The sequence below is a fragment of the Pygoscelis adeliae genome, unplaced genomic scaffold, assembly GCF_000699105.1.
Source record: "Pygoscelis adeliae isolate BGI_AS28 unplaced genomic scaffold, ASM69910v1 Scaffold1, whole genome shotgun sequence".
NCBI classification, from domain to species: domain Eukaryota; kingdom Metazoa; phylum Chordata; class Aves; order Sphenisciformes; family Spheniscidae; genus Pygoscelis; species Pygoscelis adeliae.
In genome coordinates, this window is record NW_008824051.1 from 2537837 (window position 1) to 2562700 (window position 24864).

Here is a 24864-nt window from a genome sequence, read left to right on the forward strand (position 1 = left end):
AAGGGAAGGGAAGGGAAGGGAAGGGAAGGGAAGGGAAGGGAAGGGAAGGGAAGGGAAAGGAAGGGAAGGGAAAGGAAAGGAAGGGAAAGGAAGGGAAAGGAAGGGAAAGGAGACAAAAGACAAAATGAAGTGTGTGTGTATGCTTGGGAAAAGGAGGCTGGGTGGTGTGTGTATGTGTGGCGGTTTGTTTGCTTGTTTAGATTTTATGAAACTGAAATTCATCCTGGCATGTCTACACTGATAGGAAGTGCAACATGGGCTAGCGTCAACATGGAGCTGTAAAGATTAGTTTCAGATGACTTTTAAGAATTGAAGTAGAAGCCTCAGGTAGAGAGGAAAACAAGAGACCCATAAAACAAGGGAAACAAGTTAAAGGAATGAGAGAAGGGGGAGGGGGGGGGAACAGCCCAGAGTTTGGAAAGTGAGAATAGCTTAACAACCAGAAAAGAGCAGCCTGCAAATAATTCTGAAGGACACAATGTATAAAAGTTTAAGACAACAAATTTGCGTACCCAGGATTTGGACAGTATAAAAGTTGGATTAGGTTGCTCAGAGTGGTCTGAAGAAATTCTTTCAGCCCCGTAAGAGATAATTTATATTAAGGAATCTTTGGTTTCAAAAGAACAAATACCCAAACCAGCCACTTTTAAGGGTACCCCAACTCTGTTACCGTGGTCAGTTTGGCATCATTTCTACAGGGTCAGATGTGCCAGCCTCTGGGGTTTCATGCACAGAAGCAGCTCCCAGAGCCCAAGGAGGTCACCAACAGGTGCCGAGATTTTTTGGGAAGCCACAGGGATCCTTGTGCCAATGCACACTGGGCATCCAGCTCACCACCTTAGCCCTCCTCCGCTACAGTGTGTTCAGCACTATGTTAAAAGCAGCAGAAAAAGCTCCTCCACTAGGTATCCGTAAAACTGAACTCCTACCCTGAAAAATAAGTTTATTTTTCTTCTACTGTTCCATTCTCTACACATTAAGTAATTTGCCTCTGTAGTAAGCCAAAATTTTGATATGTCTGACAGAAATTTTCCTCATTTGCTGCTTTTATTTCAACTTTAAAATGGCTTTTTTTTCCCCTGTCCTTTTTTATAATTGTAATTGGAAGTAGACTACACAGCTTTGGCCTTCCTGTTTGCATTTGGATCTGGCAAACATCAATAAAAGGCAGCACTGCCACCTAATAACTGTCTGATAACATGTATTAGAAGAGCAGAAAGAGCCCTTCCCCCCCCCCCGCCCCAAACTGATTTCCAATAATTTTGATTGGGACTGTAATCAACTGCTAAAAACAAAAAATAATTGCAATTACTCATAACTGAACTTGGCTGGCTTTGGTTGGTTCAAGAGGTCATACAATATTGTTGCTTCACAATATGATATACCACAATAGTGAATGGCACTCAAAATTCAGTTTCTGGTAATATAAATATATCATTCTTTGTAATAAATAGTTCGCTTCCATATACATGTCTGTAAGAGGAAATAAACTACTACAGTCCAATCTCAATTGACAATACAGTAAATCCTTCAGGAGCAGTTTGAAGCTACTGCTTTGTTGTACTTGAGGTTACATGCAAAAATAAGGCATGCTCTAAAGCAAACCAATGCTGCATAAAAGCTACAAAAAGGATCCAAGTTTATCTCAAGAAATAATATAGCACTTCAGCAGCAGCAAAACCACTAAAAAGTTTAAAGCAGAAGTGGACAGACATGTACCTACCTCTAGTGCTAAAGTGACAAAATCTACATGCTCAAGTGGAATGGGAAAAAAATCTTTCCACATCTGCAGACATTTGTATATCAGGTTCATACTGTTTCATGAAGGTTTGAAGGGCTCCATTTCACCTTACACATTCTGAAGGGTTTTGATTTAAATCTCCTCATCCACTGAAAACAAACTAGCAATGAACTCCTCAAGGTGCCACAAGCAACAACTAAAGCTTTATTCAGATCTAGACTTGAGGTACTGAAAGAACCAAGGTTTTGTTAGGTGGAGATGAAAAACTTCCTTCCAAATACAAGCATCTGCTATGAAAAGGGCTGATTCTTCACAGGTATCAAGGACAGAATCTTTTGAAAAGGGAAGGGGGAAAAGAGACACCAACATCTTTAACCACCCCACCCCCCCCCCCCTCCCTTTTTCTTTTTTTTGCATTTAATTTGACAGACTAAAAGGGACTAAAAGTTGGCTAGTGGATACCAGCACAGGAAAAGTTTAAGTGCCAATTTTCTGCCTAGAACAACTGAAGTTTCCTCTCCAAAAGTAAGGATTAGTGGTGCCTGGCCACCAAGGCAGGAGAGCTTAGTTTCTAATGAATCCATAAATCCAGATTATTTTCCTGGATTACCTGAATTTCTCAAATGTATAGTTTACACTGAAAGTCTTAAACTCCTGATTTAGAATTCTCTGAGAGTAAAATGTGCTGTAAATTTTTGAGACATATTTTGATGCCTAAAAATGAGTTTAAGTACCCATATGAAGTACCCCAAATACACACACTTTGGTCTTCGTTGTTCTTACGTCGTAGTCCAGGCATTTGCAAAACAAGGGCTTGAACTTAGTAAAGTGTTTTTTCAAGGAGAAGAGGGAAGAAAAACCCATCCACAAAAAAAGCCAAGCAAATTCATATTACCACTAACCTGAGAAATGTACTTTTAAGGTTAAAGGGTTCCAAGAAAGTAAATTCCTTCTACTAAGCCCATGGTCTGTGAGACAGATTAGTGAAGCTATTGGAAAGAAATAAAAAAAAAAAAAAGACAAGAAAAAAAAAAACAAGAAAAGGAACAACACTAGTACAAGAAATAACCTTCAGACTTCAATCCCCAAGGTCAAATGTGACAGATGCTAGTGATTCCTTCATTTATTTTTCTTGAAATCTATCAATGCAATCAATCTCAAGTGAAGTCGTAGATGCCAGAATGGGAATAGCCTATCATGATTTGTAGTAACCTTCAAAAACAGGTGCTCTTTCTCTGTTTGAAGTGCTCTGTGCAGAAATATACAGGTACCTACTAAAGCACTGGCTATAGGGAGTAGTAGTATTTTATGGCTTCCTTGCTCATGCATGCATGTTCAGATCTCAGGTTTTATTTAAGAGACACTGTTTACCTCACATATTTACACAAAAGTCTTCAGATGAATCTCAAGTTTGGTTAAGGCTCTAGACTAGTCTAGAGGTCCTACTCACAGCTCAAAAATCACACATGGCTTGCAAAGTCATTTTATGTGGTTTGTATAGGTATGCTTAAGTCAAAAGATGTGTAGTTCAGTACCAACAATTCTACTCAGGGATTCTACAGTCCACATTCCCTAAGTGTGGGGTGACAGAACAGATCATGCTGATCTGTCAGTGCCACAGCCTCAACCTCCCTTTGCCTCTAAAGTGGTGCAAGGATTTGTAGGCAGAGACAAAGTCCCACTAACAAAAAGCAATTACAATCTAAAAAGACACAGAAAAATATCTAAGAGAAACTACCCTGCTCTTTTCTACAGAGAAAAAGCAGCAACATGACAGAACAGGCTGTGTGCCCAACTTGCGCAAGAAATGTGGGATAGATATCAGAAGTGAACTCAGTCCAGTAGTTCAAATCTTATCTTTTGAATCTACATCTGAACAAGGCTCTTCAGGAAGGCCTCAGTTACCTTCAGTCATGTGAACAGTATTAAGATCCACTTGCTACATTATTTTTTGGGACAATAACATGATTATGGAATTAGTGAGGAGAGAGGTCTGCAATGAAAGACCAAATTGAAGTTATGCTGTCATTTGCTATAGGCTTATTAAAAAGTTTGGTTTGATATATAGTATATAATACTGCAACTTACCATTAGTACTGCAGGTAGAGATGTAAAATAATAATGGTAATTAAAATGAACAATGATATTTTTGTCCTTGCCCAACTCTAACTTCTTTGAAATACACAGATCAAAAGAAATAAAAGAATCAATCCTGTATTACAAACTCTGACCTTGTTGACAAGTTTTCCTTTGTGTTTTCCCCATTCTGCCAAGCACATTTACAATCTTACTAGCTTGATAATTATAAATTTAACAGATGGGAAAACAAATAAGAGGTGAAATGAAATCAGTGGCCACAGTGACAGTCTGACAAGCACCCAGAAGTCAACATTCAAATTGTGGCAGTAACTCTGCTTTGCTAAATAACCAATATGCTAGGCAAATATACTTGCTGCCTCCTCATCTCCAGTAACACAAAAAAGGAAGTCCATTAAATAGCAACAAGAAAGGATTGTATACAGCACCATGGGAGCAGAAAAACAGCAAAAGACAGTACCCACATCTAGTGGCATTTGGGATAAATCAGAAAGTGCTGTGCTCCATGGCAGGAATTATAACAACTCTTTTGCCATTACAAAGGATCGATAGCACTGCACTGATTCTCTCCCTGTATCATTTGCAGGTGCTTGTAAAACACAACAGAACCACAAGAGATGCCAGAAGAGACTAACCATACCAAAAACACATCCACAAAGTCAGATCATCTAGAAACTCTATCATGCAACAAATCTAATTCTAGTAGAATATAGTAATGTGTTGTTCCCCATAGAGGAGTCCTACTGATTGCTTAGGAACTAAATTAGAGAAGGTCTAACCAAAAGTGTTCCAAAATCCATCGTTTAAATACAGAGTAAGATCTTTCTGCTCTTGAAAAAAAATAAAAATTTATATAATTCTGTTGAACTGATAAATGAGGACATAATTAACTTCTGAGTGGTACGCAGTGTTGCAAATAGTATGTAGAAAAGTTATTATTGTATTTGGCAAAGTTTCTGTATAATACAAAACAAGCATCCCTTTGCCAGCCTCTGGTGTTTCATCACTCGGGAACCATTCACAGCTACCACTTCTGGCATATTCTTCCCAAAGTCGGTTCCATCTGCCCTATCCTACTGCTATGTAATGCATCTTAAATTAGCTACCTTTCTTCCTACGCGCAATAGATCAGCTGCAGTGAAATATGTCAAGTAAGAAAATAAAACAAATATGCATCTTCCACACAACAATTTCTGTAATGACTATGCCTCATTATGGAATTGGTACAACTCTAGTCCACAGGCTTGGGCTATTTTTTTCTAAAGAGAATGAGACCAGAGGAGCAAACAGAACATCACTAGTTCTGCCTTTGAGTCTTTATGCGTGCTGAGCATCCATCAAAATCACACCTGGTATTTTGCACACAAAGACAACGCGGTTGAACCCTGGTAACAAATAAATATTGGGTGCTATGTGTCTCTACCCGACTAATAAAATTTCATAGCTTTACATATATTCTACTTAAAATCAGCTCCAAGTGCTGTCAACCGAAACCTTTGCTTGCCTGGTTTCACCCTGAATGAAATGGTAATACCTGACAGCATCTACTTTTTTCTCTTGTAAATGTAGGTGAACTGTGAAGACCTTGTAAGATATTAATATATGTAATTCAGGTTATGCAGTTTAAAAAAAAAAAAAAAAAGGAGGATAAAAAGATACTGACACTGTACATAGTTCAAGATACGAGAAAATCCACCCTGGAATTAATCTACTGCTTTACCCACCCTTCAGGTGCATTTGTTTCAATAAAACATACTCTTCCTGCTATAAGCTTGATTTTAAGCAATGGCATACATTGCACATACAAGGCACGGGGAACTACGCACACTTTACACCTCTTGTTTGCAAAACAATATATAAAGTGAATAGAATCAAAGAAGTGTCACCTGTGAAACTAAAGTGTTTTTATTTCTAGCATAGGCTCATCACTGAGGAATTCAATTACCTTGCGCTCAGAGCTAAAATCCCTATAAAATTTTATAAATCATTTGGTTATAGCATGGTGAAATAATTCATTACAAAACAATACAATTCTTTGCAATTTCCAAGACAAAATAAAATATTAAACAGAACAGATTTCCACTGTAGGATTGCTAGTTCATTTAAGAACTTTACTGAATTATTCTTGACTTCCAATCAGCTATTCTTGATTCCTATTTAAAGAAAAGAAGATTTTTATAAAAGTGAGATTTGCATGTTTTGTTATCGGAGCTGGGATAATCAAATATTACTGCTCCAAACAAAGGGCAGAGGAGCACTCATAAATTCTGGAATGAAGGTTCAGGGCAAACGATAACAAACTGCTACCCTATCATCTGTGGCTGCCGTCTGTGGGTAGATACTTAACTATCCCTATGTGACATTTATGCGGGCACAATATCAGAGCCTTTCTGCATTGCTGAGCTGGGGGAAGAGCTACTACCTCTCACAGTGAAGAGACAAGACCAGAGGGGGAAAAATGAACCAGCCAGTTGCTCCAGCTGCGAAGTTTTATAGCACACAGAGTACCAAGTCGTCAGCCATACAAAACCATGAAAGCCACAGGCACATCCTTACTACCCTACGTGCCACAGAAATGCTGCTGGGAGCAAGCTACACTTCTTGCAAGCGTATGGGATAGCCAAGCTATAACCAAAACCACCTTCTTTAAAAGCACAGACCCTCTTTACTGTGGTGACAATCTCCGTCTGCCATCTGCAACGCACAGCTGAGTAGTCCATATTGTCTCCAGCAGATGGCAAAGGTAGGCATTTGTTATTGTAGTTAAAGTGATCTTTCCCTTCCCTTCAAGGCTCCTTACTTTGGCAGTTGCCTGTGCTCCTGGTGAGTTCTGCCTGCCCATTGATCCAAGCTAGAGCTCCTCCATGCAGCACAGCAAAGCATTTTACAGTATTCCCTGCAAGCGCCAAGGAACAGTAGCATTGCCAATGCAGGAGGCACTTTGCACAAAGCATGTTTATTAGCTGTGACACAGAGCACAGCATTTGCAAAGAGCTAAGGAAGAAGACAGCTGCTGCGGCTCCCCTAATTACCTTTCCCCAGACATCAACAGTAATTTACAATTTGGATGATATTGCTGGAACTAAGTATGATCTAGATCCACACACAAGCTCTCCTCCTCACTTTTATAGGCCATGTGTTATACGAGAATTACAACTATTCAAACTGTTTCTATGAGTTAGGTTATCTCCCGTAAGGTTTTTTATTGCGCATTCTCCTTTTGCTACTGGAAAATACAGAATTTGCTGTAGACAGTAATCAGATAATCACATCTTGTTATAAGCACAAGTCAGCAGGACTTGCTATTAGAAACTCTCTGATCTATCACACCAAAACAAAGAACATTTGAGATGCTTAATAAAAATTATGCTTCTTAACACACATTTCACAGCAGAAGTAAAAAATAAAAATAAAAAAGATCAGTATATAGAACAGGTAGAACATTAGCCTCACATACATCTAAATTCAATTCTAAGTTACTCCACTAATAGTGAACACTTACTGTGTTCAGCTCCTGCTGTTTTGCTGCTAACCAAAATTTAAAAGAATGCACAGGAAGTTTGACAAATTAGGACACCATCAACAATTAAGATTAATTGCACAAAGAGGATAAAACATTTCAAACAGTTGCACCCTTGAAAGATCAAAAGCTTTCCTCCTCTGGCAGTAGCTCTGAACTGCTTTATTGACAAGAGACGGCATTGAAAAAAACACAAATGCAAGACAAAACTTAAAAAGTATGTGGACACATGAAACTGCAAAGACTCAGTAGATATTCTAAGCCCAATAGTATACTTGGGTAAAGAAGCAGTAAAAAGAAATCAGATAGAGCAAATTAGACAGAAAAGCTTTAAACTTAGCATGAGTATCCAGACTATGTCTGTACTTGCAAGCACTGAGAATAAAGATGATGTTGACTTACAGACTCACTGTTGCATGGATCCAGTAGTTTGCTGATGCTTTGTATAATAAAATAAGCACCTATCTCCAGCTTCTACAATAATTTAGACCCATGCAAGACAAACATCTACTCGGTGTGGTGTCCTGCTCCCCTTAGTAGATGTGCAGCATGCATTATGTGGCTGTATTGCTACACAATCGTGTGATTCTTCTCAACTCAAGCTGTGAGTCAAATGAGAGGATGAGACTTACCCATGTTTCTCTGGACTCTCCACTGATAAGATTTCACTGCTGCTTTCGTCAATGGGAAGGACATGAGCAATATATTCTCCACTCTGCTGGTAAAACTTATAAACAGCCACTTGAACTATGCATTGGTCACTGCCGCTTCTCAGCCAAGGGCTCAGGATGACGGGGCTTGGCCTCTCTGATGCATTGAGAAACAGAAACGAACCTAGAACAGATGAGGCAACAAGAAAGCTTTAAGAACAAAAACCCCCAAAAAGCTTCACCAAGTGCAGATGAATACTTGTAATTTTTATGCTGCAGCTCACTCTGCAGCCCTTCCATACCTCCCAGTCAAAGACTATGTTTGCCAACTAGTTTGGAAAATTTGCCCATTTTGTATTAAACCCATTAAGATATTCCCAGGCAGGCAACATTTCAACTCACCTTTGGATGGTCCAAAACAAAGATTATATTTAGATTTACCTCCCAGAAGAAAAGGCATAAAGTGGAAAAAGCCATAAATATTAAGGGCAGGGAAAAATAACAAACAGTAACAATAAAACTCAATCAACCAAGAGACTTCCAAAGTTAAGTCCAGGCAGGTGATTAAGGAGTTTTAGGTTTAGATTCTTGCTTTCATGTATCTATTCTGCCTGGACTTCACCCCCATCTCTGTAACCTCTCAGGTGTGGTCCAGACCCGAACATTATAGCCTTGGTTCAGTGGGATCCTGATTTGACAGCTCTGATATGTATATATACACACTTTTAAAAAAAATAATACTTTATATTTATTTCTCTTACCCAAATAAAGAACACAAATTCAATAGCTTTACTTTTGCTCTCCTATAAACAGAAGAGTGCAGCATTTTTAAGTCATTAGAGTCAGGATAAAGCCCTGACATAATTTTATTTCTTCAGCAATTCATTCTAATGTATTAATTTTATATGCAGGTAATCCACATTAAACATTTCATTATTATCCAATACATTGACTACCTTGACCTAATTCTATTTCAATACAATCTGAGGCACGTCCAGTGGGACAGAGGTAATGTATTTTCATCGCATTGTTGCTCATTTCAGGGAAGTCAAATTGCTCCCTTTTGGCAGCTGACCAATTTACCAATTTGTCCACAGAGCAAGCACACTGGGGTGTATAGTTGGTAAATGAAAGGTGCAGTTAGGTAAATGAAAGGGACCAACCGTTGAAGCAAGAAAAATTGTGATATTCCACAGATTCTAGGAAGACTGGTCAGATAATCAGGACAACAAGATTTCATTTCCTGGACCATCCATTAATAAAGCTTGTCTGTTAAGACTTAAAACATGCAGGTCTGATGAACGGTTTGATTTCAGAGACAGAGAAACTAAGGCTCAACAGGGCTGTAATTTAAACCTTTTTTTAAGTGTGCATGAATTTTAGCAGGAGCAGCAGCTTGTTTTTGAAAATACCAAGGTTGAATCTTCAGAGGAATAATCTTCCACATCACTGAGCATGGGTCAGCTGAGATCCACGGTGTCTAAGAAATCCTGTGGAGGGGCCACGAATTGATCCTGCTCACCTTCACCTTGGTGCCTAAGCTGTGGACCACAAGGTGCAAACCAGCCACTCTGAGCTCCTGTGGTAGTTCACCTCATCCTAAAATGGATCTGGTGAATTGTCCATTGGTGGTTCCCATTTCTCTCCATGAACTGAGGGTCAAGAGCTCTGATTTGAATATCTCCCTGTCAGATGCCAGTTCAAAACAGGGGAATTGCACTCATGCTCACAGATGTCCCCTTTGAAAAAGTCTGTTTTGGCAATTCATCTCAGGTCACATACAGGGTAATAATGGAAGGGCTAAAAATGAAATGTGGATTTCTGTCAACCACCATGTTTCCCTCCCATACACACATTTATCATAAGCAGCATTTTTGACATACTTGTCAAAAACAGTGTTCTTGACATTGGCATCACGTTAATGGCATCTCTAAAACTAGAAAACGTTTGTACTGAAAGAAACACATAGAAATACATAAGGTACAGCCTGCTCAGATGTCGAGGTTTGTAAACAGAGAGGAGTGAAATGTAGTTGCAGCATTTTTTTTTAATAAGATTCCTTTATGGGAAATAATAGCCTTTAATCCAGTTACTAACGGAATGGTTTGATGAGTTTAAACAAACTCTGTTGTTGTCGCAGTTATATATACACACAGTATTTTTGCTGGTCAGTAAAATAAAAACAAAAACCCAGCCACATCTATCATCCTTCTCTGTCTCTCCCTTTTGTTGCAAACAAAAGAGAATTAGAGCACTAAATCTTGTGGCTTTAATTGTAGCATCCCCATAAGAACACTGAAATCTGTGACATGAAAGGGAGCAAAGAGACTTCTGCTGGTGGCAGGAAGACACTAAGCGTTGCAATAATTGCTGATGGTAACTTGCCAGGTGCAAGAGCCATTTGCTCATCTTACTGCCTTGCAACAGGGACTCAGATTTTAAAAATAACAAACAAAAAAAGGCAGCTCTCATTCCTTCTTTTCTTGCAGTGGTTCTAAATAAAGAGAGCTTCCAAGGATAGTCCCTCTCATGCCCTGACTTGAGGCCAAGTTTGAAACATCAGTGAAGTCTAGTAGTAGACAAGGCTAGCTGCTACAGCAAATTTGTGAGATAGTCACTAACCTCCTTTGTTTTGGCTTTTATATTTCTACTCTCTGTTTACAGGGCTCACACTTTGCAATTGTGGCTTATTACTTGTCACATGGCCAGTTCTACCTACTAAATTATATTGCTAAAAGGAATACAATTTTGCCGTGGTAGGGTCTACCCTGGCACAGTCTCCCAGGATGCTAGGAGGAACAGCCCCACACTACACTGCTGTGAAGCGGTGCCTACAAAAATCTCTCTGAAGGACGCGGCTATTATGCTGTGTTGGCCTCACCACCGGTACACAGGCTTGTCAGAAATGTCCTCCTAGTGTGTACTTTTGGGGAGATCACCTACCTGGGCAAATAATAGACCTATGGACAGATTACCTTTTTTAATTTTTTTTTTTTTATTTTAAAAAAGGAAGAGAATAAACACAACTTTATTCTTGCTTTTGAAAGCCCAACCATCTTGTGGGTGACTTCCCTGTCTGCTGCGGTGTTCTCTTTTTGCTCTTACTGCTCGTCTAGTCCATAACTGCTAAGGAAAGCCACATTTGGCTCTGGTGTCATTGGAACCATTTCCAAAGTTGGAATGAGGGGTACTTGCTATGAAACCACACAGAAAGCACAGAGGCTTTGTTACACAGCAGAATTTGAAGATTCCTGTTCACACACTATGAGTTAGATCTGCTTATTACAGAGCAGACCGGTGAGTTCCTATAGTAACAGTGTCTAACACCTACAGTTGACATTAACATCGCACATACTCTTTTCCACATAAACAATAGATTCGAAACACCAATTCAGACAAACCCAATTTCATGAATTTGCTGTATCCAAAGCATACACGACATATCTGTCAGTCAACTGCATACATACACACACATACACAAAGACAACAACCCGCTGACAGAGGCCCAAATCCTCTTTCATTACAGTTGACAGGACTTACACTACTGAAATCAATGGCGTCAAACCCCACAAAAGAATAATTAACGTGTCTGAAGTAAGAAATGATACACTTTTGAACATAAATCCTCATACTGCTCCCTTCCCTCAAAGGTATAATCTCTCAGTCATTGCTTGCCACTGTTTCATTCGACAGCCTCCCAAGGGATCAGTATGAGCACCATTTCCAGGATCAGATTAGAGACCGCTACTTAGAGTTAAAAGATCACATGGAGATCGATTTCCCATCCACACCGAGGGACAGAAGAATGTTCTGTTTCACACCAGTGGACTTTCTGGGCAAAATCAGAAGCTACGCGTTCACTTGTATTTCCCTCTGGTGGGAGGGAATCCATGTGGCACCCTCTATCTGAGATGATTGTGTAGACCCCTATGACTCTAAGGTTCCAGCTATAATTTCCTTGCACTTATCTTCTCCTATTAGCTCACAGTTCTAATAAGGCTCTTGGGATCTTCCCGGTTGAATAGCTAGAAAAAGCACTGTAGCTTCAAGCAAACTTCTGCTGCTATTTAGATATCAAGGGATATAAGCTGAGATGAAAGGCCCCTTCACGGTACATGCTGCCAGTGTCATGTTCTACTGCTCAGGACTCTGAACGGTCTATTCGCTTTTCAGAAAGATGTTCACCAATGAGTCATTTCAGGAGTCTTCTGCTACAGGTTTTAAATTGGACTCTGGTGGCACAGCGCAATGCTGATATTAAAGAGATGCAGTTAAAATAATCACATTGTAACTAGATACACAGACCCAGGCACTTAGCACTTCCTATGTCCTGAGCTCATTCATCATCATCACGCAGAACCATGTGGTTGCAGTGGGAACAGCATTCAGTCTTTTACACCAAATACACCTGTGTTTGCATTTTGTGACTAAAACCCAACGAGCTGATATTGCTCTGTGGTGTTTCAGAAACTGCTAGTCTAAATTGCAAATACTTTATTTTCCACATTCCCCCTAAACACTCACAAACTCTGGGAGAAACCTACCAATAGTACTCAGCTTCTAATCATATCTTCCCCTACATTTTTAATACCTGCAGTCACAACGCAGTGGTTTTCCTGATCCTCATGTGTTGTGTCTGATAACATCTCTGGCAACTTGCTGTCACTTCAGACAAACACACATGAAAAGCTATTTATGCTTAAGCACAGGGAATTACTGCAGTTGACATAAAAGGAATATTACAAGACAAATTAATATATCCTGTATGAAAAAACTGCTGTTGATCCTTTGGAAGCTTGTTTACAACTTTTTAACATTCATGTCATGAAAAGGGAAGGATGGCTTATCAGCTTAGCAGCAAGATGTTTTTGAGATGATGAAGACAGCTTCAAGTTGTGCTGTTCAGAACTAATGAGGTAGCAGAAATATTTGTAAAGAAGAAAACTGATGCTAATGTACTATGCATGTACAGATACACTATGAATAAGGCACCTGTCCAAAGAAGCTTTCAAATGAAGGGGTATAGACTGGTAAGACTCAAAACCACACCAGCAATGAAGACCATTCTTGCAATCTTTGGCCCAACATCCTTGTCTGATACAGATGCATAAAACATCTGAAACTCATGCCAGTGAGAATGCTGAGGCAACCCTGAGATGTTCAAAAGACAGAGCCATCACTTGGCCCTAGGAACTGGGCAAACTTAGTATCCTATTGCTAGCCCCTTTAAAAGCTGGTCATCTGATAACTCCCAATAGCTTTGAATGCACCCTGCTAACTGCTCATACCCTAAATCCTTCCTAGTCAGTCTCAGGGTAAACACAGTAAAGAGCCAGGTCAGGTTCTTCTGCTAAACAACCTCATGATGCTCAGCGAGGCCAGTGCACTGTATTGCATCCTTTGACCTTTCTGAGGCAGCAGTCTAGGAAAGACAGCTGCAACCCAAAAAGACAGCAGCCTGAGAAGTTACAGTGGAAAATAAGGTTCTCCAGGAAAGCGTTCACTGCAGAAAATGGCAACCAGCTCTTCTGGGACAAACACATGGAGGCAACTCCTCAACTTTCACCTGAGGTCTAGGATTTCCAGCATGAGACATTCTTGTATACCTGATATCACACAATCAAATAAGATCCTAAAGACATGACATCAAACAGAGCAATGGGACATAAAAATCAGTTACAAAAGTGGCATGCATTAGAATTCATGAAGAGGGAAGTTCACATTATCTGAAAATAATATTTAGCAACACACCCAAGCCAATAATACACACAGAGCAGACATCCAGATACCTGATACAAATTAAAGCGTCCCCATGCCAATTCAAGCAGATTTCTTCCCTAATAACCAAAGACCCTAGTTTTGTTATTTTAACTTACTTTCTTGAAAAGCAAGGCTCAAAATACAGCTAGGCTGACTTAATCTGATCACAGTTATAAAGCAGCAATTTAACAATCCTTTGCAATACTGATAGATTGTTATTCTGAACATAAACTCCATCTTCCTACTAAAAGGATTTTATTACCTTTCACGTACAAGTTCAATACTCTACCAGATTAAATTAGACCTGTAAAAACTATTAACAGTCAACGTCTGTTGGGGACTGTACAGTAGAAAAAAAAAATTTAAATCAAGTTTTATGGTATTTGGAGATGCTGACTGGAGAGAACGTTTCCACTAGTATCACAAAACATCCCACAGAGCTGGTCTTTGGATTCTTCATTTTACACTCAACTTCCAAATTAACTATTCAAGCAAAATTCTCATAGCAGGAGCTCAGTAGTTGATAAAAGCCATGGAAGAACTGGGCACTACCTGAGTGATAACATTAAGAAAAGATACGGTTATACTTTTCTAGGCTTTTGTAGGTATTTTCTAATTGCCTCATCAAGGCTCTGAAATGTGCTGAACACTAAGAATGTGAATAGTCTCCAGTGCTGAGTGCAAAGTGACTGTATAAGCACCAGAAGATTTGCAACATGCTATACTTGCATCTGACTTAAAATTCATGAAGGTAACAGCCTTTGAATTATTACAAAATTTGGAGCTGAACAATTCTTAACAATCTAATTATGGTAATTGGATGATATCTTACCCCGTTTGAAGTCCATCAGCGTTCTTGCTATTAGCTTAAATAGAACCAGGATTTCGCTTCTAATACCTAGCAGGTATGTGAGCACATTTCTCTAGATGATGCAAGAGCAATTCAGAAATGCTAATGAATTCATACTAACTCTTGTGGGCATGTAATACATTTCACAAATGGACAAGTTAAGGCAGACATTAAACAACTGCAAATAGCATGTGGCCAAGATTAGTATCACAGCAGAGATCTGCAAGTCAAGGGTCTTTAAAATTACCTCCTATTCAAGTATTTTTCATTTCCTAAACATAAAGAGGAAGGCCAATAATCCATCAAAGAAAAATAGTCAAATTTTGTCCTCTCACTAAGGCATCAGGCAAATTTGATTTGCCCCATATGATTTCTCTTAAATTCAAAGACTTCACTCATATAAAACCTTCTCCCTCAAACAACCAGTATTCACTGTGATCCTTGGGAACTGCAGCAGTGGTATAGAAACATAACTTGAAGTTAGGAAAGACAGGAGTCCTCCTTTTTCTCACACTCCAGTCCCAGAGGTTTTCTGTATTAATTTACCTATTCTCTTAGAGGCAACCCTGAAGCCTTACATGCAGAGGGAGCAGTCTCCTAGCAGTGACCTTCACACAGCTCTTTTACAGGTTTCCCCTGTTGCTTCGCTAAACTCAGGCATAGTGTCCAAAGGAACACTGTTATAAAACTTTATTACTATTTATCAGTTTAAATTCCAATAATCCCTGGCATATCCATACGGAAAGCTGAAGCCCATCACACTACTTTAGATAGACAACAGTAAAAGACGTTTTTCTCACAAAGCATTTTACATCCAGTTTTTCAAAAGGAAAAAGTCGGAAGGAAGAAGAAAACAATTAAAAGCTCCAAGTATTGCCTTCCGTAATGGGAGCTAGAGCCAGATGCTGTTACAGCCCAATTCCTAAATGACTCAGCAGTGTTTGCTCCCAGTTGAAAAGCACTGAACTGAAAAAAGTAGTTAGTTAATTAAAAACTTAAAATTCAATACTGAAATTAAAATCTTTCCTTTCCTAGACAATGACAAAAGAGTGTTTAAATAATTCAGCCTTGCACAGCTGATTAACCAATATGCATCTTCTCTTTTGCTGCTGACAGAGGCGGATGGCAAGTTACTTTTGAGATCTCTGTTCTGAGACTAGAGGATAGGAGAATTTTCTGTCATCACGAGCAAGACAGACAGACAGACCTAAAGGGAAAGCTAAGAGGAAGCTGGTCCTGTCAATAAAAACAGAGAGGTAGAATGCCTGGTCAGTACTTCACAGTGTGTGCTGTAGTTAAGGGGAGGGTGTGAAAGGAAGCCTAATGCTGTGCCTCTAGTTACCACTTTGCTCTCAAGTGTGCTTATTCGATTACACTCAGGAGGCTAAAAGCTTAAAAATTAAGAAGTCTGACAATACTCTGACACACAAGTACCTGAATAGAAACGTGCCTGGAACAGAATGGGTCTTACACCAACTCACAGTTCAGTAATGTCAGAGACCACATTAAACAAGTAGCAAGTACTGTGAGTTATTCCCCTGAAGAACTACAAAAGCCACAAGTGCATAAGTAAATCTGTTTGGTGTAGTCCTCCTCCGTTTTCATTCTGTGCCAGAATTAAACTCATCATATAGAGGCTGCCATTATGTCAGCTTTAAGTGCGCAAGAGTCATAACTCAGACCATCGGAGAATCATGAAATTGGTCCACAGATAACATAAATAAGATAAATCTTGAGGACACGTATGTTAATGTCTCATACATTTTAATCTGTCCTTGTCAGCCTCTCCTCTACATACACATGTGAACATCCATGCACACAGTACCAGGAGACAATTAGTTGGCCAACTCTCCCCAAAAGTATTGGGAAAGGTGACGATCCTATCCAGAGCTTGTTGAATGCCTGATAACGTAAAGGATCTGTTGCCAAATCTCTGCCCATCCTAAGGCTCAGCCATCCTTCCTCCATCTCTAGTCTCCACGCCACTTCCATCCCAAATCAGCCTTTCAGTAACTCAGTTATCAGTTCTGCACTATCAATTCTGCATGCCAGTTTTGTCTGGCAGACCCCTTTCCACTCATCTTTTAGCTCCAGAGCTTCCTCATATTTTCTGTGCTTTCCTAAGTCATTGTTGCAGGGATGAAAAGGGAGAAGAGTGGCTTGGCACACCAATTATAGGATGCAAAGAAATGCAGATGGCAGGAACCTTTTGAGGACCACTCCTGTGAAAACCACACTGGCTGCTGGTTTTCCTTCTGCTGATTCAAAAAACCCGCTTGACATTCATGTATAGGAAAAAAGCAAGCTTCAACCACACACCACTTGTCAAAGAGCAGACAAGTGAGGGGACAATGACCCTTTCCCCTAGATCTGACAATGGGTTAGAGCTTCTCTGAATGTTGACAGACATGCTGAAAAATGGCAGACGTGGCAATCAATGAAAGAGAACAGGAGTCCAGGAGCTTATACATAATGACTTTTCCCTGCGCCTTCAGATCACTTATAAAAAGTGTTCTCCAACAACACAGTTAAATTTCACATTTAGATAGCATTTTATAAATTCAAAACATTGCATAAACATTAACTGATTAAACCTCAGAACTCTAAAAATCCATTTTTCAATTTGGAAAAGATAGCACAAAAGTGAGGGGCTTGCCTCCTTAATGCAGTAAAATCAGGCATCACGTAGAATTAATAGTTTGAACTGCTCAAGTGCCAACAATACTATTTACGATGGCAACATTCCTTTGAAAGAGTTGGTTTCATCTGCTTCTTGCAGTTAGCTCTTTAATTAAAATTCTACCTAATCTGCCTTGTTCGTGAAATAAAACAGATTCTCCTTTCTATTCTAAAGATAGTGGCACAGGTGAAGCAAGGAGGATGGTTCAGATGAAGGCTACATGTCCTGGTGGGATCAGATCTCTATAGACTGGACTCCAGCTATCTGGACTCGGTTCTGGCCTCTGGAGGGCCTCCCAGCACAAGGAAGGAAAGGACCTGCCTGCTGCTGTCACCCTTTTACGACAGGATCACTGAACCACATGAACTTGAAGGCCCCTCTGCAGGTCTCTGTCCAATGTCCTGCTCTGAGCAGGACCGTCACCAACATTAGATGAGGGCAGCTGTGGCTTTGTTCGGCCAAGTCTCAAAAGACTCCAGGCATGGAGATTTGACAGCCTCTCTGGGTAACCTGTTCCAGCACTGCACCCCGCTCCTGGTGAAAGTCTTCCCTAAAGTCCAATCTGGGCCTCCCAAACAGCAAACTGTCGCCACCACCTCTTGTATCATCTGCTACTGCTGAGAAGAATTTGGCTCTGCTGTCTTTGTATCTCTCCATTGGGTGGTTGTAGGCCACCAGTAGCTTACCTCTCAGACACCTCCTTCCAGCCTAAGCAAAGGCCAGCTCCATCCACCTCTCCACAGGGGTATGTGCTATGGGCCCCTGAACACACAGGCAGCCCCCACTAGGCCCTGCCAGTTACTCTACATCCCCCTTGACCTGGGAAGGGGAGCCGCGGGCGGACACAGCAACCCAGGTGTGGCCTCACCACCACCAAGCAGGCGGGGATAATAACTTCTCTTGGCTGCCTTCCTCCTACCTTATTTCAGGTTGAACGGCTGCCTACCCTTATTTGTGATGCGTTGGGTCCTCTGTAGTCCTCAGGTCCTCTTCATCAGGCCACTGCTTCCCAGCCTGGGGTGCTGCACTGGCAGGACCTATCGCAGGGGCAGAACTTCTCACTTCTAGTGGCGCCACAAGGCTCCTGTTAGCCCAATCCTCAAATTTACCACAGTCCCTCTGGAGTAAAGCTCTGCCATTCAGTGCATCAGCCAAGCCCCCTGTCCTCTCAGTTGAGGATCATCTAGAAATTTGACCAGTGTCTCATCATGCAGGTCACAGGTGAGGATACCGAGCACTACCAGCCCCAAGCTTTACTGGTGTCAAGGTGCCTAAAGCTTTACTAAAGTCAAGGTGAAGTACATCCATCATCCTCCGTTACTCACACGGCCAGTCATTTGACGCAGAAGACCATCAGGCTAGCGACCTATGATTTATCCTTGGCAAATCCATGCTGACTATTCCCAACTATTTTCTTGTCCTCTACCTGTTTGGGAATGGAGTCCAAGAGGATGTGCTCCATGTTCTTTCTAAGGACTGATAGGAGGCAGAGAACTACAGGCTGGTCTAAGTCCTCCATCTTGCCCTTCATAGAAATGAACATACTGCTAGTCTTTTCAGGTTGTCAAGGACCTCCTTCAATTGCAATGATTTCTCATAGGTTTTAGACACTAACCTCAGCTTACTTTTACAGAACCTTTGGGTTTACCCAGTCCCGAGGATTTGAATGCATCCAGCTTCTCTGAGTAGTCCCTAACTTGGTGCTCTCCCAGTGATGGCTGCCCCATTCCTGAAACCATGCTGTTACATGCCAAGGCCTGGGAGCAATCTTGGCCTGAAAATGCAGCAAAAGAAAGGCACTGAGTACTTCCACCTTCCCAGTATCATCTCTCACTAGGTTGTGTTGTCTTCTTCTAAAAATGCTTTAATGTGTACCAAGGAAGACCAATGGAGCATTTTAAATACTTTTTTTACAGAGCCTAGGAGTCTCACTGAAGGCCAGACCTCTTTACAGAGAATACCTTAGAAAGTCGCTGCACCAAAGAGTCCAAGAGAATGCAGGAAAAGACAGCTGGCAGCTATAAATGGACAGACAGTGACAATGGCACACAAGAAAAAAAAGAGGAGCTTCAGTCCTGTCAACAGTGACCACTAAAGCACGTGTATCCCAAAATATTTTTGCTGCAACACCAAACCACAATTCCTGTGCCTCATTTCTTCTCTTCAGTTTGCTATTCTTACTGTGAATGCACTGTGATTCACTTAGAAATCACATTTCTGCTGAGGAAGAGCCATTTCTTCTTTACTTATTCTGCAAACTGCTTATCACACTATTAGGCTCTGAATACAATTAACTGACTGGAATAATAAGGACACTGCTTTTTCTAGCGCAGACAACCAAGCCCTCCACTCTTCTTGCAGGCAAATACCTATGGGGCTTCAATGTGGGTTTCACATGAGTACAAATTGTAGAAGTTCAAGCTCAGGATGAACATTATGGATGAAAGACTGTACAGCTCTTTTGCTCTAAAAACCAAAAAACACAGCCACAGGGGATCTGCCCACTGAACAGGGCATGCCAATCATCTCACATGTTGTAATCCTACCTTCAGAATGCCTTTTAAATCAATGCTACTTCTCAAGAGATAAATGTTTATCTTAAAAAATAACAAATTTGGACAGCACAAAGCCTAGCTATAATGGAGAAATTTTACATGAAATTCAATTAAACAGCACTAACCGTTACACATCACAGTTTTCTTCTTCATGGAACAATCAGAAAAGAATATTTAAACATCTCTGAAATGTCATCACAGCCCTACCAAGCATTTCTGCCTCAAAAGTCAAACTGAGGAAGTCACATACATTATTGTAGGGGGAGAGGTGGGTGGAGGTGTATCTACAAAGTGGTACAAGGCTCTTCTGACCAACTACATTCACTTTTCAGTCTTACTGAAACTACCTAAGGAGAGAAAAAAATCAGATAGTCAGACTTATCATTTTGTTGGCATCCTGAACAAATTACCTTTAGCTCACTGACATTCTAATTTTCTAAAAACAGGCATAGTTATGCTAAGAAGGTTATGACTTGTGTATTTATCTTGGTTAGAATTATTCCATCCTCTTTTCACTTCCCTAAGATATAGCATAAATGAGAAATTCCATTCTATTTACTTTCTGTTGGCTGTAGACTGAGAGAACTATTTTCTTATTAAAAAACTATCTCCCTACTCTAGTTTTAGCCTGGAGATAACAGAACAAGGACTGGATGGCAGGGTGAACTGGAAATGGATTGTGACTCATAACATGGATTTTATACAGCCCAGGACAGCACTCAAGAGTTCAGAAGCTGGGTCTGCCTGACAGAGTGGTTCCAGCTGATGGTTTCAGTAAGTCCTCATCACAAATCCGTTACCATTATCAGTACTGAAGCAAGACATTTTGGTGAGGTGGTGTAAATGAAACTTGCATGGTTCCTGTACTGCAGATACACAGTGGATTTTGACCTCAGCACTGCCAGATTCTATCTGCACTAGGCCCTAAATGCCTCCTGTTGCTTATCCCTATGGAGCAAAAACCCAGTGAATGTTACTTTTGAAATGAACAGGTGCATCAAATAGCATGTGCAAGAGGTACAGAAGGGATTTAGGAGCCCAAAGAGATCTGGCCCATGAGTGGGGACAGCTTAACTTCACAAAACTTTCCTTGCCCTCAGCTTTTCACTGTGATGACAGATGACTTACCTGCTAGTGAAGCACTAGTAGAAACACCTCATTTCACAAACATGCATTATGGTAAACTGGTGCAGTGTTTTATGCAGCATGGTATAGATGAAAGTCAAAAGTAAGCAGAGTGAATTTAAGGTACTTCTGGGAAACCACCCATGTTGCCTTTAAATTCACAAAGGACACTGGTGTTCTACAGAGCGACAGGGAAAGATGCTTAGGACTTAGCTTTAATAAGACTGCTTCTAAAAGGCTGTACTGCTAATCACCATATTATTACAAGAGGAAAGATCTTACCTGTTAATTCACTTCTACACCATTCATGTAATTTGCCTACATTTTGCATTTCACCTGCAGGTCAGTTTTCTTTGCATGACTATGCTGCCTTCCTTTCCTAATTGGAGGCATTAGCACAAGCCTGCCAAAACTTGTGGCAAGGGATAAGTAATTTAAAGCCAGACAAGATTCTGCTTTCTTTGACTTCAGACAAAACCTTATGACCACCTGCCAAATGATCCACGGTTCAGTAAACCCATGTTTTTTTGAAAGCATCACTTCTGGCCTTAAATCAGTCTGACAGCCTTCTTTTAAGGATGGAAAATAAACTCCCTTAGGAATAAGCTAGTGGAGGCAGCAGACATGTAAGCTGTAATACAACAATGAAGAGCAAACAGAGAGTTCTCCTATTTCTTGTGACATCCAGCCACATAGGATTTACCGCTATTGCTTTTCAATAACCTGAGTACTACACAGAGTCAATGTGCTATGGGCTGTTATGAAGTGGCTGGCAGAGACTCCATAAAGGTTACGGGAGATACCCAAGCTTCACTGAATAACTCTCCCTCCCTCTTTTCTGTTTAGATAAAGGTAAATATTGCAAGGTCATATGCAGTAGAAATACACTGCTGACAGCACATCACTATGGAGGCACTAATAAGCCCATAGGTATTTGTGCATATATGTCATATTTGACAGCATGCACTTTTACAGTTCCTGCAGGCAGTATTTTTCATCCTAACTGGCAAGGTTTTAATGTTTTTTTATTAAACTGTTTTTAGAAAAAAAGAAATAACATGTTTTTTCTGTTCATTACAAATGCAGATGTGATCCTGAAGGGAACACTGCAGAGACTTTCAGAGGAGGCTTTCAAACCATTTCCATCTTTGAAGATGAGCTATCAAGGTACTTAATTCAGTTAAGTCTCAGTATGGCTGTAGCCCCTGTTCTAGGTACAGTTGATAGTTGGTTTTTTTTTTCCCCTTTAGGACAAATGTGTAAGAGGAAACAAACAGAACTGCTGAAACAGAAGAAAGCTGCCTTCTTTTGGCAGCCTTCAACACTGAACAACTACCACCCCCATGACTCTTGCATCAAGAGAAAAGGTGCACTAGTCACTTTCAGCTCTTGACACTCTTGTAGGAAAATCAACTGAATGGGAACTCTGAACACAGGCAGGTGGAGACAAGAACAACATTGGTGAGATGCGTGACACCAGTATCCTCTCTTCAGGGCTACAATTCAGCATTCAAGCACAGGCAGATGAGATGTGGAATCTTAGGACCTTTGTGGTTTGAGATACCTGATATTCAAAGCTTCTGCCAGAAGCTAAGCACCCCTACATGCCAGCTGAAAATGGCAGGCTGGGCTCACAGTGACCATCTCTTGCTATCCTATAGACCGCAACCAAATTGAATGCTAATAAACGTGTCCGTAAGTCTTCATTCACTTTTTTAAATGTGCATAGAAAATAGTGTTAAGGCCAGCATGAGCACTGGACCTCATACTTAGGAAGCAGAAAGTTTAAATAAAATGAGCCAATTCCAACAGCTCTTTTTGCAGTAGCCCTTACCTGGGATCACTTTCTAGCACTCTGTTTCAAAGATAAAGGCCTTCACACACTGTAAATACTCTAAGGACGGTTTCTCAAGTCAAGTTTGAAGCACAATGGTAAATTAAGTTTTCACTGCTGCTTCATGTACTACACTTATTTAGTGAATATAAGAAGCATTATTTGCAAAAATATCAACATGGTACATTTGACTAATTTTGCAAAGAAACTGATGAAAATCCACAAACTCTTTCAGGGTGATCCTGAAACAAATTATTAATTATGTTGTACATGTTCTTTTCTTCTTTAAACTACTGTATAAGCTTTACCACTTTTGAAGGTTTCAAATACAAACTGCAGAATGCCTTTAAGTGGAGGAATGTCTTCCTTTATTTGGAAACAGCAGGCAACTAGAACTTGGTAATCATTTTACATCACCACATGGCCCACAAAGCTAAGAAAATGCCCTCTTTAGAAAATGCTAGCCTGGTACAACTAGATGGAAATCAGACGAAAAAGCATCAACTTTCTAGAAAATGAAGCATACAAGACCCAAAACACACCAAATAGGGTGGTGAGGAATGATATACAAAGCCATAAAAGCCAACCTTCATGGTCCTATACAGTTCACTCTACAGTCCTCAAATTAAGAGGGCAATATACAGCAAACTCAATTTGATGCTATTGCTGAAAATACTAAAGGGTGTTCAAGGGTTTGACATCAGCCTGCTATTTGCAGGTCATTATACCTTGTGCAGGGGAGATGAAGGCTGATTAAGGATCATCATTCATAAACACTTGGAACAGAAACCATTCTGAAATATAACAGCACTCAAAAGAATCAAAATATTTCATATTTTCTAGGGACCTTAAGTACTGGGTAAAGCTAGCACCACCTACATTATAGCATACAGAATAATCCTGGCTTTATAGAAATAACAGTGACAATTTGTTCCTTGGTCTCTAGACTTCCAACAGGGCTATCTATTTATGACAGAGGATTTCTGTCATGTGGATACTTACCCAGTCGGAAACTGAGTTGCAGCTGCTATTTATTTCATGTAGATCATCCTAAACCTTCACAGCTGGTAAATTTTGGCCTTTATAATTCAGATACTTTTAACATAGTACCTTTCCTCCCCAGCCACCTGCTTCAAAAAAAATCAAATCATATCTGGCTTTCTGTTTTGTCAATGATGCACCCTCTCACAGGTGCTGACACTTTCTTCAACTTTGCAGTTATTATTTCAGATGGATTAGGAAGATCGCCCCCCACCTTAGCACTCAGCGTATCAGGCGAGACTTAAGAGGATCTCAATTGTGAGAGAATTATCAGTTTTAGGGGGAAAAGCACTAATGTCCTATTATAGTTCCTTAGTATTAGGGCCCACTTGAAACTAAAATAGTGAGAAAACAAAGACACATTTAGCCCAAAATTTATTTTTCTACAGCTAGCAAATTACCCTACTTCTGTCCTGAATAAAATCAACCTTTATCTTCTATAAGCAAAGGAACTATTCCACGCTTTCCCTCTCCCTCTTTGGGCATGTACTTTCATACACAAAGTACCAAGCCTACTAACTACACCACTACTCACATGCACATAGCACTTACTGCAAGGAGAGAACAAGAAAGAAGATTACATACAGAGAATGTGTGTGTACTGCTTTCGGCTAGGATAGAGTTAATTTTCTTCACAGTAGCTAGTATGGGGCCATGTTTTGGATTTGTGGTGAAAACAGCGTTGATAACACAGGGATGTTTTTGTTGTTGCTGAGCAGTGCTGACACAGAGTCAAGGCCTTCTCTGCTTCTCACACCACCCCACCAGTGAGCAGGCTGGGGGTGCACAAGAAGTTGGGAGGGGACACAGCCGGGACAGCTGACCCCAACTGACCAAAGGGATATCCCACACCATGTGACGTCATGCTCAGCATGTAAAGCTGGGGGAAGAGGAAGGAAGGGGGGGACGTTCGGAGTGATGGCGTTTGTCTTCCCAAGTAACTGTCACGCGTGATGGAGCCCTGCTTTCCTGGAGATGGCTGAACACCTGCCTGCCCATGGGAAGTAGGGA

General features: G+C 40.5%; 1 protein-coding gene across 1 annotated transcript in view; it reads right to left on the reverse strand.

Moving 5' to 3' along the window:
* Positions 1 to 24864, reverse strand: part of ALK (anaplastic lymphoma receptor tyrosine kinase) — a 243422-nt gene that overhangs the window by 162955 nt on the left and 55603 nt on the right. Inside the window, exon 4 of the mRNA XM_009333686.1 lies at positions 7991 to 8192. Within this exon, the coding sequence (XP_009331961.1) occupies positions 7991 to 8192 (202 nt within the window). The remainder of the gene's footprint in view (positions 1 to 7990; positions 8193 to 24864) is intronic.